Below are 15,340 nucleotides of genomic sequence, written 5' to 3' on the forward strand. Positions count from 1 at the left end.
TAAAAAAGTAAAATCCAAAAAGCGTAAAACTTGTTGAAAATCTAAAAATTATCATTTCGTCACGTCCGCACAAAAATGACAACTGACGCATAACAGAACCATTAAAAGTCTTCAAATGGTCACATTTGGAGTCAGAAAAATTTGTAAGTATCTTCACCTTTATACCAAGTTTGATGAATAGGTACCAATCCGATACATACAAGGGTGGAAATTTCCTTCTCAAATTACAATTTTCCACATTTCACCCCCGCTCCCCTCTACTCCTCTCACACAATTAAAAAATCCCCTATGCGTTCAAAAATCACATTTTACTCGTGTGAATTAGAAATCAGTCAAAAATTTCGCAAATTGGACCCAACACGCCAATGACTCACTTTGACGTAGGTATAGCCCTTCCATTTAATTGAGCCCTCATTTATACCTACTGAAAATTTGAAAGCGCCCTGACCCCCTCAGTATTTAAAGTACCTACCTATTACAGTTTGAAAACGTTTTGCAATTCTTAAGATAAGTTCATAGTATATTAATATATACCTTTAATCTTTATAAATAGTTCATTTCCTTTGAAATTCAAGCGTTTTCTCTACTTTTTACCTCTCCCTCACATCTTCTTCCCCCAATAATGCATGAAAAAAAGTATGGGTAATTTTCACTATTTCAACATAGTAACCGGATCCCATTCAAAACTTTTCTTAGCCAAGTTTCATTTTCCCCGTCTCCAGAAGGGAGAGAAAAATCTCGATTGCTGGAGACATCTTGGCGTATAATTTTTCGAGGATTACGCCGACCGACGCCGACCGGCCGACGGAACCGTTACCGGAATGAAACCACGGTTGGAGGGCCGGTGGAAGAATCATGTCCTACAGGAAATATTTTACCCATTCTAAATGCTTTGCACTTGCTTACACAGCATGATTTCAATTTTTTTAAATGTTTATTTCCTGGAAGCGGACATGGCCACGTCTTAGGTACCTACACCTACCACCTACCACCTACATATTTCTCCTATCGATGATATCGATAATAAGTGCGTACAGATAACATTCTTCATGGTTACTAGAAATACTCGCAATGAAATTTAATACCTAAAGGTGCCTTATTCCTTCTATTAATTAAGTATTATCTTTTTCAAACATCTTGATATTATTGGTCATCTACCATGATTGAGCTCATCATCATAATTATGCCTACAGAACATAGAACATACCATCTTACCACTATTTTGTCAGTTATACCTACAGTACCCAACCCACTAGGTACCTGGTACACAGTTATCTTCCGCAGTTCCTTTTCTTTGACGGCGCGTTTTACCTATGTACTTATAGTTAATTATTAATTAACGTGGTTTAATTTATCACAGACGCAATGGTGAAACTGTGTTCAACAGTACTTATCGTATTCAATTCATTAACAACAGCCGTAAGTTTTTCAAATTTCCTACCTACGAGTACTTACCCTTTTTTCATTGGGTATTAGTGTAATTTTTTGGATCAGAAAAATATAAAACATTTTAAAATAATACCCACCTAAATTGAAAAGGCAGCTCAGGACTGTCATCAAAAAAGCTCAAACAGGCAATAAAACATGGGCAAAATTTTTTCACGAAGAAAAAAATTACCGATGGAACTAGTGGATGGAAACATTGTACAATTTCTTTTAAAAAACCGGACTTTTCTGGCAAGAACTAGGCAGGGGTGGACGGGAGCTAAAATTACTACCGAGCATTTGGAATGGCGCGGCAACGCCTGAAGAATTTTGCCACACCCCCTCTCCCAAAAGCAACATTTTTTTATACCGGGTTGTTGCAATTTTTTTCACTTCTTTCAATATTGTTGCCATTGGCGAACTCAAATTATACCGTATGTACAAGAATACGATCGAGCGAAAAGAAGGCGAAAATTTGACGTTAACAGAAATGATATGAAAGCTAAAATTTCAGAATTTTAGCCCTCAACGAGCTAGGTGTCGAAAACTACCCAAATTCTTTTCGAATGTGCTTTTCTAAAATTCATAAGAATCACTTGAAAGGTCCACCACCGATTTGAAGAGGTACAATTTTTTTGGGAAGAGCTGGAAAAAGAATGGCCTGAAACTCCCAAACCAAAATTTTAGCTGTCCAAATCAATTTTTCAATTTCGGGTGATTTTTCAAAAATCCAAAATTGGCTACTTATTTTTGGTGATCTAACTAATAATAAGTACTAGTTATACTGCTAACTTCTATACATTGAAGAGTGATATTCCAAAACTCGCTTTGTACATTTTCACAACTTTTCAGGAAAGAGGAAAAACAGTTTCCCTTTAAACGGGTAAATTGGCTTTTTAGGCGAGTTTAGCACTTTATTTGGGTGGATTTATGATGTAGGAGTGTAGGTATACATTTGATCCACTAAATACTGCTGAAAAAATTTCAATAAAAATGGATAAAGCGCGTTTTGGAAGATTATTTTTTAAAATTTTTTTAGTGAATTGGCTATTTAGGTGAGTTTAACACTTCATTTTGGTAGGTTGATGATGTAGGAATGTGAGTTACTACTTCATCTACCAGGTACCGCAGAAAAACGCACTTCGATAAAAATGGACAAAGCGAGTTTTAGAATATCACTCTTCATTTGTTGAGTTTTAGTGATTTAAAATTGGAATTTTCTTATATACCGCGCTCCTTTACAGGAGATAGCGTACATAAGGTACCGACGGGTAATTACGCCACAATTTTTTTAAACTAAAATTGTAAAGCACCATACCCTACCTTGGCGGGTAATTACGCCACAATTTTTTTTCATAAAAAAAAGGCCCAAAATTCGTAAAAAATGGTGCGGAAATGCCTAAAAACTCGAAAACGGGTCAATTTAGGAGTTCAATGATGAACTATATGCAACATTTCAGCTTTCCAACAAGATTGGGTGTAATTTTGTGTGTTCATTGTTATTTTTAAAATTTTGCTGTAGGCTTCAGAACTGCTCGCAATGGCTGGAAACCACTTCTAATACCTAGATTTGTGATGCTAAGAAACATGTAAGGTGGAGTGGGGTACTTGCAAAAATGGGGTAATTGCAAAATTGTGACCTCATGCAAAAAAATATCAATTGAAGACGTCATAGCAAAAAGGACATATGTGTGAAAGTTGTATTTTGAGAAAAAACTGTTTGAAAGTTTGAGTGCTTGTGAAGTTTAGAAATGTGCATATTTGAACATGGTGACGATTTTATCTTATTTTCCCACTATCTAACTATATGAAATGCTACCTATGCACCATCAGTCTGGAGGAAACTGTGTGTTAGCGTTAAGCGCTCAAACATTTCGAATTATATGTCCTTTTTGAAGCGAAAAATTAGCCAATTTTTTTTTTGATTTAAAAATGTTTTTGAGCAAATTTTTGGATTTAAATCAGGTAAATAACGGCTGACAACACAAAATCGACCATGAGTAACCCATTATCTCTGAAAAAAGATCGCTATGTTAAAGTAAAAAAAAAATAGCAAAAAAGACAAGTTTTTTGGCCAATTTTTTTTTATTGATTTAAAAATGTTTTTGAGCAAATTTTTGGATTTAAACCAGGAAAATAATGGTTGACAATACAAAATCGACCATAAGTAACCCATTATCTCTGAAAAAGTAAATTTTTAATCGACTTCGCAGTTTTAAAATGGCGATAGCTCACTGGTTTTTCGACTTTGTGAAGTGGGGGTGGTCTCATATGATAGAGGAAGGTCTGAAGAATAACAATATGGATTCGTCTTAAAAAGGACATATGTGTCATATTATACCCCTTTTTGTTATGACGTCTTCAATTTTCTGGTTGTGCCAACTAGGGGTTGTTGAAGCAACAGCCTTTACCGACATATTCACCTGGTCACAACTCGCGGGGTTCAACTTGTAGCTCCCTAGCAAACACTTTCATCAAAGCATGTTTAAAGCACTCATAAGTAAAGTTAGAGATGTTTTTTTAAAAAATGCATGTGAAATAGAAAAAACTGTAGACTTATGTGGAATTTTCACGATTTAAGGTCATGAAGGATTACAGTTTAAGGTAAGATATCGCAATTTGAAAAAAAAATTATTTATTGGCCGTAAATTGCGTTTTTGCAATTACCCCAGAAAAAATCGACTCGGCGTAATTGCAGAAACGACTTTTTTTTAAATTTTTGGACTTACCACAAATATTTTTTTGCCCTAAATAACTTGAAAATGGTTCGAAATTACAAAAAAAAACTAAGACTGCAGCGCTTTGTAACAGTGTGTGTAGCCTATTTTGTTACGAAAGTACAACCAAATTTTTAAAAAAACGAAGGCAATTTTCGATTTTGAAAGCAGAACGCAATTTTGATTTTGAAAGCAAAACACGATTTTGAAAAAAAAAAAACGAACGCGAATTTGAAAAATAAGGCACGACACAGTTTTGGAAAAAGCACAACACGATTTTGAAAAAACAAAATTTGCATTTCAAAAGCAGACACAATTTTGATTTTGAAAGCACAACGCGATTTCAATAAAAAAACAACTTTGAAAAAAAGCACACCGCGATTTTTAAAAAAAGTACACACAATGCAAGTTCAAAAAAAACAAAACCTGATTTTTAAAAAAAAGAAAACAACGCATTTTTGAAAAAAAAGGCGACTTTGAAAAAAAGCGACACAATTTAAAGAAAAAAAGCACAACGCGATTTTGAAACAACGCAATTTGGATTTCAAAAGCAGAACACAATTTCGATTTTGAAAACAACGCGATTTCAAAAAAAGCACACCTTCGAAAAAAAAGCACAACGTGTTTCTTAAAAAAAGCACACAACAACGCAATTAAAAAAAAAACAAAGCAATTTCAAAAATAAAAACGCAATTTCAAAAAAATAAGCACAACACGATTTGAAAAAAAAAGCAACAAGCAATTTAAAAAAAAGAACACAGCACAACGCGATTTCGAAAAAAAACAACACAATTTTGAAAGAAAGTACAACACAACTTTGAAAAATAAGCTCAACGTGATTTAAAAAAAAAAAAGCACAACGCAAATTCAAAAAAAAGCATAACGCGAATTTGAAAAAAAAGCACAATGTGAATTTGAAAATTGAAAGTGAATTTGAAAAAGCACAGCGCAAATTTGAAAAAAAGCACTACACGATTTTGAAAAAAAAGCACAACGTGATTTAAAAAAAGCACAACGCCATTTCGAAGAAAAGACAGCACGAATTTAAAAACAAAAGCACAACACCATTTTAAAAAAAAGCACAACGCGATATCAAAAAAAAAGCACAACGCAAATTTGCAAATTAAGCACTACACGATTTTGAAAAAAAGCACTACACGATTTTGAAAAAAAGCACTGCACAATTTTGAAAAAAAGAACTACACGAGTTCGAAAAAAAGCACAACGCCATTTCAAAAATGAAAACGAGATTTCAAAAAAAAAAAACAGCGCATTTTCGAAAAAAAAAGTACAATGCAAAGTGTATTCCCAGTTAAGATAGGTGAAATGGCCCTGTTCCCAGATTTAGAAAATCATGATGGATTATTGTTGGGTACCTCCAATAAAAATTTTCGAGGGGAATTTCCGCCCCCAACCCACCCCCCCCCCTTGGTCAGTATAGCCAAAAAAGGTGTTTTTTGCGCGAAAAATTCGGTATCTGTGAGTAATGGGGATAAAATTCTGGTAACACGTGGAATGTGTAGGGGAAGCCTGGGCATTTCAACACAATTTTTTTCAAAATTTTTTATCAAAGTGGTCGGGATAAAATTGACAAAACAAAACTTTGAACCGCCACAGCTCCGAATTGAAGGGTTGGGCACCAAAACTGTTTTCGCCAAAATATGTCTTTTTGCGTGTACTTTCTTCCTACCCATCCATAAAATCGAAATTTTGTCTGCAAAATGCTCATATCGCGCCTCGGGAGTAATAAGGTGACATCTCAAAAAAATTGATTTTGATGTTTTTGCATTTTTGTGGCTTGTATGACCCCCCCCCCCCTCAACCAAAAATGACACTTTGAGTTGGGTACATTATCTAGATCATGTAAAAAAAAACCAAATGGCCTAACACAAAATCCCAACAACATTGCACATTGCTTGGAGTTATAAGTGACATCTCATAAAACTCCATCTTTTTTGAGCAAATTTCGTATGTATACAAAGTGTTAACAAGCAGTTTTGATTGTTTAGAATGTTTGTCAGTTAGAAATAGTCACATGGTGTGCATTTTTTATTGGTTTGTACCAAATGGAAAAAATGTTTTAAATTGATCACTTTTCAGAAAAATAAATTTGCAGATATAATTAAATTTTGGTTTTTTGAGAAAAACTCAAAAACTAAGCACTCTAGAAAAAAACTAATGGCATTATGTCGCTTGGAAATTTAATTCTCTACAACTTTGGTAACATGACATTTGTTCTTGGACGCTTCCTTTCGCCTCCACATCAACTTTAATGAAAGGTTCTAACTCTAAATGAAGAGTGATATTCCAAAACTCGCTTTGTCCATTTTCACAACTTTTCAGAAGAGAGGAAAAACAGTTTCCCTTTACACGGGTAAATTGGCTTTTTAGGCGAGTTTAGCACTTTATTTGGGTGGATTTATGATGTAGGAGTGCAGGTATACATTTCATCCACTAAATACTGCTGAAAAAAATTTCAATAAAAATGGACAAAACGCGTTTTGGAACATTATTTTTTTTTTAATTTTTAGTGAATTGGCTATTTAGGTGAGTTTAACACCTCATTTTGGTAGGTTGATGATGTAGGAATGTGAGTTAATACTTCATCTACCAGGTACCACTGAAAACCCAACTTTGATAAAATGGACAAAGCGAGTTTTGGAATATCACTCTTCAAATGTTTTCCAAACATTGAAATATTTCCTCTTTAAGATTTTATTTTTCAAAGTGTTCTTATGCTAAATGAAGGTAGGATACCAGATCTTTAAAATGAGGTGCTATTCATTCCTCACAATTAATTATAAGTTGATAAAAATAATGAATCAAGTTTCTAACAAGAGACCAGCGTACCCGCTGGTCCAAGATAGTTTTTGCCTTATTGCGTTTTGTGTTTCTTTTTATGAGAAATAGTAGTTTATTCAACTAGGGAGTAAAATTAAATTATCGCCTCGGTGCTGTTAAGAAATGAGAAAAGAGATTTTTCAAAAATATACACCTGTCAGGCAGGGAAAAAGTGCAAATTGCCGGAATTGCTACTGTTTTTTAGTGAGAATTGTGAGAACTTGAGAAGGGAATTTTGAATTTTTTGTTCTCAACTTCGCCGTTTTGTATCATCATCGTTTGGAATATGAAAAAAATAAAAATAAAAAGGGAACTTTACAAATTGATAAAATTTAATAAAAGAAATAAGAAATAACTTTGAGAACAATAAATTCTGTGTTTCAACTTTCATCGTGTTAATTTCATTTAAACGTACCTACAAAAAAATATGAAAATATTGAAAACGTAATTTGTCTCAGTTAATAAAATTCAGTCTCGCAATTGGTTTCTACGAATACTGATCGTTGATTGGTTTTACAGAAACGCTTTTCTCTGATTGGTTATATATTCAAATACTGTACGCTAATTGGCTATTGGCTTTCGGCTAGAAGTGTAAAATTCGTGAATTTCATGTAGTCGAAAAATCATTCTGGAGAAAACAATATAGTTTTTTCGCAAAAAAAAGAAAATCACTCTCCTGTAAAATTTCACTTTTTTGAGATGTCACCTTATTACTCCCAAGGTGCGATATTTGCAAAAAACTATCAACATCTACAATTCTAGAAAGAAATACTCAGTATCTCGGACAACAACAGAATGAATTGTTTATTCATATTTCCAAGTACCTATATACATACTTACAAGGATTGACATTCGTAGCCAACTATTTATCAATACACCCCATTATTTTTTATTTAAATTTTTTTTTTTTTTTTTAATAAACTATACAGCAAATAATTTTTGACTTTTGTTAAACTCCATGATCCAAACATCATCCCATCATCCATTTGCCATCAATATCAACAGTTATTAAATCAAATATTCATCGCATCTGAAAATAAAATCAACAATTAAGTAAAAATAATAATAATTTAAATCATCAAAATTGTTCACCAATCTATACTTCGTCAACCAACTCCTTTCGAAACTATAAAAATTTTATTTTATTCAATGCTTAAAATGCTTTAGTAAAGAAATCAGCAATTTGATTCTCTCCTTTAATGTACTCCAACCTCAAATTTCACCTTACTACTTCATACCTTATGTAATGGTAACTCAACTTTACAACATGCTTAAAAGTGTTTGAATCTTCATTTTTCGCAATTTTGATAGCCGCTTTGTTATCTTCATAAGGTGCACTGGGGGAAGTCCGAATTCGGGGTAAGTCAGAAAAACTGCTCTAGCTCTTAGAGGCTTATATCTGCCGAAGCGCTACCCAGGGGTAACTTGAGGGTACTACCCCTACTTCATCACAGCATAAAAAATTTCGCGACCCAGTTTCATTTTACAGGCTTTTGATTGGTTCTTTTTACCGGCTTTTCGAAGAAAAGTCAGGTACTGTATTTGTCTCAACTGTGACAGTTTCGGTCCGGAGTAAATTTTCTTTGCGTTTTGGGGTGTTGGGATCATTGTGGGACCATTAGTTTTTTTTCAGGTTTCCTTAAAGTTTATATATAGGTATGTAGGTATTAGTATCCAGACATGTCAACTAATGAATGGGTTAATTTTACTATACAAGTGGACTGACCAACTTGTCAACTATAGTTGACAAGTCATGGGTTAATTTTACTATACAAGTCAACTATGCGTTTTCAGAAACTTCCAGCAGAGGGCGCATGGCTTAGAAATCAAGGCGCGAGGATGAACGCAGGGTCTACAGTCGATTTGTAGTGAGTAGAATGTGATGTGCTGGTGGAGATGTATCTAAATACATCGATCCTGAGTGTACACAACAACAAATTTGACCTAAAATTTTTCAGTATTTTATTGACCCATGGAAAAATTAAAAACATCAAAAAACTTTATGCTGTTCGAGCTTTCTTGTGGTGTCCTAACTTCCTTAAAATTCAAATTACTTCGACTCCATTTTCAAACATTTTCTTCAAAATTGAGCCTAAAAATCTGATTTCTTTTTCCAACAAATAGATTTTTTTAATATTAAATTGAATCTGCAAAAAAAAATTTTATAAGTAATTTAGAACAGAAATTATGCCAATTTTAAAATTTTGTTCACTTTTCAGTATATATGCCAAGCATAGTTGACATGTCTGGTCACAAGCAAATATATAATATAAATATTCTAGGGGGTAAACTCGTAACTTTTTTCTAGATCAACAAGCAAACTCATAACGTTTTGACAAACTCGTAACCTTTTTAGGACGTGACTTTTCGATGAGGTGCCATATGAATCTACAAGGTGTGGGGAGTCTACTGGCAAAGTTTGAGCAGGGACGTGAGATTGCTGTTTATACAATATCACTTTTGACTCAATTTTCAAATGAGTACATAGCCTAATTAACAGGTATGAGGATATGAGGAAAAGGTTATTATTGCCAAGAATCATTTTTTACGTTTTTTACGTTCTTTTTGGTGATTTTGGTGGTTGAAGATGTCCTCTTTCACATGGCGTGGTCAAAAATCGTCTAAAATAAGTTTTTGACTGCTGAATTTTAATTTTAAGTTGATTATACAGGTCCAAATTTTCGTGTTTTTCAATCTAAACATTGATTTTATGGGAAAAGTATGCACCCTAGGAAAAAAATGCTTTGAAGGAAATTGTAGAGAATTAAATTTCCTTTCTGCTTAGAGCTGGTTATTTTTCTGTAGGATGCTTTGTTAAAAAAGCATTTGCGAAAAACAGAGACGTATGAGACTTTAAAAAAAAGCTTTTCTGAAAAATTGATGTTCTGGCAATGAAATACCTTTCCACAGGTGACCCAAAAATCAAGTTAACGAATATAACGCGGCCCAACATCGAGTACTATCAGGCCTATGGGGTGACGCGTCGAGCGTATGCACAGCAACGAAGTTACAGAGGGGTCTTGAGATTGCTGTTTATACAAAACGTTATGAGTTTACCTGTGTGCGGCTATATTTAGGTATATATAGGTATATCAATTTATGTATAAATTTGTGTCACGCTGAACTCAAAAGCTCCGAACTTTAAGTCGAAACTGATGATGGTAAAATATTGCTTTGATACTGAACTAGAGAAATTTTTAATTTGGTCGAAATCGATTCAGCCGTTTACGAGATATGAATGTTTAAGTGTGTTTCAACGTTATGGATAAGCAGAAATTTGTGTAAACCCTTATATCTCACAAACGGCTCACCCCCAACAAACAGATGGGGTGGTTACGGTGTGTAGGTTGCAGATTGGTGCGCCGGAGGTCGGGTGTTCAAATCCCGCGCGAGTCAAGAAGAGAAAATTTTTTGTTAATTTTATCTGTCCAAAATTTTTTTACCATAAAAAATCAAAATTTTTCAAAAATTTCTAGTGTAATTTTTGTTTTAACAAAAAACATCAAGTTTTTGGTAAATAGCCGGTAAATTTTGATAATTTTTTTTTTTGATGAATTAATAGTAATTTTTAGTAAATAAAATGAATAGTTATTTTTGGTGAATACTCGTAATTAAAGTTGGTCGAAAATTTTGGTAAATTACTTGGGTAATTTTTGTAAATTGGTAAAAACCTTTGGCAGTAAATTACTGGGGTAATTAAAATTCGGTAAAAAATTGGTAAATTAGTGAGGAAATGTCTGGTGAGGTGAATGTTGGTAAATTGCTGGGGTAATTCTTGGTAAAATGTAAAATTGGTAAATTAGTGGGTAAGTAATGTCTGGTAAATTACTGAGGTAAGTGTTGGTAAATTGCTGGGGTAATTTTTGGTAAATTCTAAAATTTTGGTAAATTAGTAAATTTTGGTAAATTGATAGATTTTGGTAAATTGGTTAATTTTTGTTAATTGGTAAATTTTGGTAAATTTTGGTAAATTCGTAAATTTTGGTAAATCGGGAAATTTGGGTAAATTGGTAAATTTTGGTAAATTGATAAATTTTGGTAAATTGATAAATTTTGGTAAATTGGTAAATTTGGGTAAATTGGTGAATTTGGGTAAATTGGTAAATTTCGGTAAATTGGTAAATTTCGGTAAATTGGTAAATTTTGGTAAATTTGTAAATTTCGGTAAATTGGTAAATTTTGGTAAATCCATGAATTTTGGTAAATTTGTTTATTTTCCTGTATAACAGAGCAAAGTCCGTTAATCTTGCCTACTGTGCAAGATGTTTTTTTTCTATTTTGGCCGTAAATTGCGTTTTTACAACTACCCCAAAAAAAATCGACTTGGGGTAGTTGCAAAAAAGATTTTTTCATTTTTGCACTTATTTACTTACCACAAATATTTTTTTGCCCTAAATAACTTGAAAATGGTTCGAAATTACAAAAAAAAACTTACACGGTCACATGATGAGTTACACATTAGAGCAGTGATTAACAGTTTTACTGAATTTTAAATTATTGCTCCTTTTTAATGTTTTACTAATATGTATATTTGACGAAAAATGTATTTCTATGACAAGTTTTTTTGCATAAAAAACATCAGAAATGATCAATAGTTCATTTTTTGTTCATTTTAGCGAGTTTTTAAAAAAATGATTTTTCAACATTTTTTCACTCCCCTAAAAATTTTTTTGGGAAGTGGAAAAGTTATCGAATTTTCTACCCAATCAAGACCACGAATACATCAAAAGTTAGCAAATGACACGTAAAATACAGTGAGTTGAAAATGCAAAAAAATAAAAAAAATATTGCCCACTTTTGCATTTACCCCAACAAGGGGTAAATGCAAAAGTCGATTTTCAAATTTTAAAATTGCAATTTTCTCCACGATTTGTGCACCAAATTGTACCAAAATTTCACCATTGATAGAGAACCTCCTGAAATATAAGTGGCACAAACAGCTTCATCCGTGCAATAGTCTTCTCACAGCGCCCTCTCAAAGTGTCACTAATCAAAAAGTGCTTTGCAATTACCCCACTCTACCTTATATGTACAAGTATGTATGTGTATGTACTATGTTTATGTCAATATTCTATTCTATTTTTCAGTCAAATAACATAGATTGTGACAACCTGATGAAAAATTTTCATTCAATACCTCCTGCTCATAATGGATCAAAATGAAAAAATATCTGTATTTTAGAGTTTTTCTAACCAAAAAATCTAAATTTTGATACCAGCTACTCGGAAATTTTATAAATTTTTTTCAAATTCTCAATTCAGTACTCCTCTCTATGGGTCAAAATTAAAAAATTGTTCTATTTTTTAGTTTTTCATCTCAAAAAAACCAAGATTTTGACACCCCACTTGAAATTTTTCAATTTTTTTCAACATCTCTTATGAGGTACCCATATCTTGTGGCTCAAAATGGAAAAAGGACTTCATTTTTGAGATTTTCAGCTCAAACCCTCAAGATTTCAACACACCACTTTGAATTTTCAATTTTTTTTCAATATCTTCTTGTACTACCCCCTCTCCTGTGGGTCAAAATCACAAAAGGACTTAATTTCTGAGTTTTTCAGCTCAAAACCTCAAGATTTCGACACCTCACTTGACATTTTCAATTTTTTTCAATATCTTCTTGTACTACCCCCTCACCTGTGTGTCAAAATCACAAAATGACTTCATTTTTGAGTTTTTCAGCTCAAAACCTCAAGATTTCGACACCTCACTTGAAATTTTCAATTTTTTTCATAATATCCGTGTACTACCTCCCCTCTCCTGTGGGTCATGGAAAAAAATTGACCAAAAATTTGAATTCTGCGTTGAAAAATACTTTGAAATGGCGATTCTTGGACTTGGAGAATCTCATTATATCATTCAAACAGGCCATGCGCGCGTTTTTCGCTCCCCTGGCCCACTGTGGATTGGTAGGAGGAGGCTTTGGAGGGTTGACGGTAGAATTGGAGTGTAGTAACGTATGATGGAGCTTGTTGCACTGCCGACATTGAATAGAACGACATTGGGTTGCGTAATGACCCTTTGAGAAGCAGTTCACGCACAATCGTTCATCTCAAACCTTTTTATAGCGATCCGCAGCACTGAGAGCTTTAAAGTTGGCACATTAGTACAACGGATGTATCTGGTCGCAACACAGACAGGAACAAGGAGCTGCTGTAGTCTGAGGGGAGCCAGCTGAGTTGGGAGCTGGTGTGCTTGGCGTTCTGTTGGCTGTTGCGGTTGTAGTATAGTAACTAACGCTGCAGTACGCTTATGTTGAGATTTCACCTCAGTGTAGTCTTTCTTCTGACAATCGTTAACGAAAATATGGAGGAGAGCACACGTAGACGGTGTTCTAAGAATTCCATCAACTCAGTATAGGAACTAGGTTTGTCATCTGGCTCCTCTTTGGTATCGTTTGCTTTGGCTAACTCTTCACTCAAGGTCATTTCCCGAAGCTCTCTGGTACGCTTGTCGAGTTTGGTTACAATGAGCTGGCTGATTAATTCACTGGAGAGTAGATCGAGCTTGAAGTCCATGTTCTTGAGAGCGCGAATAGACATGTGCGCCGCCGATTTCACGCTGGTGCGCCGCCGCCGATAATTCGAATTTTGACGCGCCGATATCTTATCGGCGTGAAACGGCGCGGAGAATGGTCTTTAAAAATGATCTTGGAGCCCTTAAAACCCCAAATTTTGGTACTAATGTTGAATTTTTTAAAAAATTTAAATTCTCTCCAATTGAATTTCCTTTTATGTTTTTAGATTTTGGGTCAAGTAGTGATCAAAGTTGAAAGTGGGGCCCTCAAAAACTTCTGCTATCAAATTTTCTCTTTTTTACGGACAAAACAGTGGGTTTGTTAGGCTAAACGCCGCCGCGCCGCCATCAATTTAGGACAGGCGTGAAATTCGGCGCACGCCGTTAAAACGCCGCCGCGCCAATAAAAATTGACCTCACGCCGCCGCCGTGCAATTTCCTAACGGCGCACATGTCTAAGCGCAAACCGTAGATGTGATAATAGTAATCAGCTTACAAAGAGAATCAGGATCGCTGTCCGTAGCAGAAGGTAACTGGAACAACTTGTTCAGGGACAGGTGTAGATTCAGGCGTTTATTCTCGTATCGTTTGCGAAGATCCTTGATTGCTGTCTGGTAGTTTTGTCCAAGTAATGGTATCTCTTTGATTAGATTGTAAGCCTCACCTTTAACACAATCTAGTAGGTATTCGAATCGCGCTAGGTCGTCGATTGAATCATCACAAAGAGCTACGGTGAACTACTGATAGAAACTTGGCCATGCCTCCACTGTACCATCAAACTGAGGCAGGTTACGTTTAGGTAAATGAACGGTAGACTTACTCACAACAATTGAATCTTGGCCATGCCTCCACTGTACCATCGAACTGAGGCAGGTTACGTTTAGGTAAATGAACGGTAGACTTACTCACAACAATCGAATGCGAATTCACACAGGAACTGTAATTTGTTCCATGCTGAGAAGAATGAGTACTTGGAGCTATTCTATCTAACACGGATTCCATCGCAGCTGTTAACTGATAGTATTCGGTAGTAACTTGGGTAGATACCTCGTCTGTCTCATCCGGATCCTCAATTAGTAGTTCTTCTGTGAGGGCTTTGAATTCGGCAAACTTAGCTTCTAGCGCAGTCTATGCGCATTGCGCCTCTTTAGCTCTCATTCGGACTTTGCAATTGCAGGGTTCTCAAACCATACTTTATTGGTAGTAAAGATACTTATCACGTTACTTTGTAATCTTCGGATTGTTTCTGGAGTTCTGCTTGGCATGATTCTGGAAAGTAATATGCTGGAGTACAGAAACCGGTATAGTAGTAAACTGAGTACACTGTACAAGAAGTACAGACACTGAAACCTTACGAAAAACAGAAGTAATGGTACAAAATACCAAAGCAAAAAGATCACTGTTTTATCACTGTATCATTACAGAATCTCAAACCGATCACGTCATAGGTCACCATAATGAAAGTAGTGGAATCTTCGGAAGTATTAAAATGCATTAAAAACTCGAAACGAATTCATTTTTTACCTTTTAATTAGTAAAAAACTAAAAAGCGACATAATTAGAATTACGCTAAAACACTGGCGACTAGGTACAGTATAATTTGGAGGATGTTTTTTTCGGAAGTCTTTGGAAGGATTCGTATGACTTGGAGTTTTTCATATTCGCATGGTATTCGGGATCACTCTCGTTGAACATTTGAATTCAACATTCATAATTATTCTATTGATGTATGACGAAAATAAAAATCACTTTTACAAGAAAAAACACTATATTTATTGTTACGAGAACTGCGAACTGCGACGGCCGTTTCGGTACAGCACGTACCATCTTCAAGGCATGAAA

The 15,340-nt window shown here is 34.5% G+C and overlaps 1 protein-coding gene across 1 annotated transcript in view; it reads left to right on the forward strand.

Moving 5' to 3' along the window:
- The first annotated feature begins 1,180 nt into the window (after positions 1-1,180).
- Positions 1,181-15,340, forward strand: part of LOC135834800 (uncharacterized protein in vnfD 5'region-like) — a 60,688-nt gene continuing 46,528 nt past the window's right edge. The window contains exon 1 of the mRNA XM_065348766.1: positions 1,181-1,419. Coding sequence (XP_065204838.1) covers positions 1,366-1,419 — 54 coding nt within the window. The 5' untranslated portion in view covers positions 1,181-1,365. The remainder of the gene's footprint in view (positions 1,420-15,340) is intronic.

Source organism: Planococcus citri, chromosome 2, assembly GCF_950023065.1.
Source record: "Planococcus citri chromosome 2, ihPlaCitr1.1, whole genome shotgun sequence".
Classification (NCBI taxonomy): domain Eukaryota; kingdom Metazoa; phylum Arthropoda; class Insecta; order Hemiptera; family Pseudococcidae; genus Planococcus; species Planococcus citri.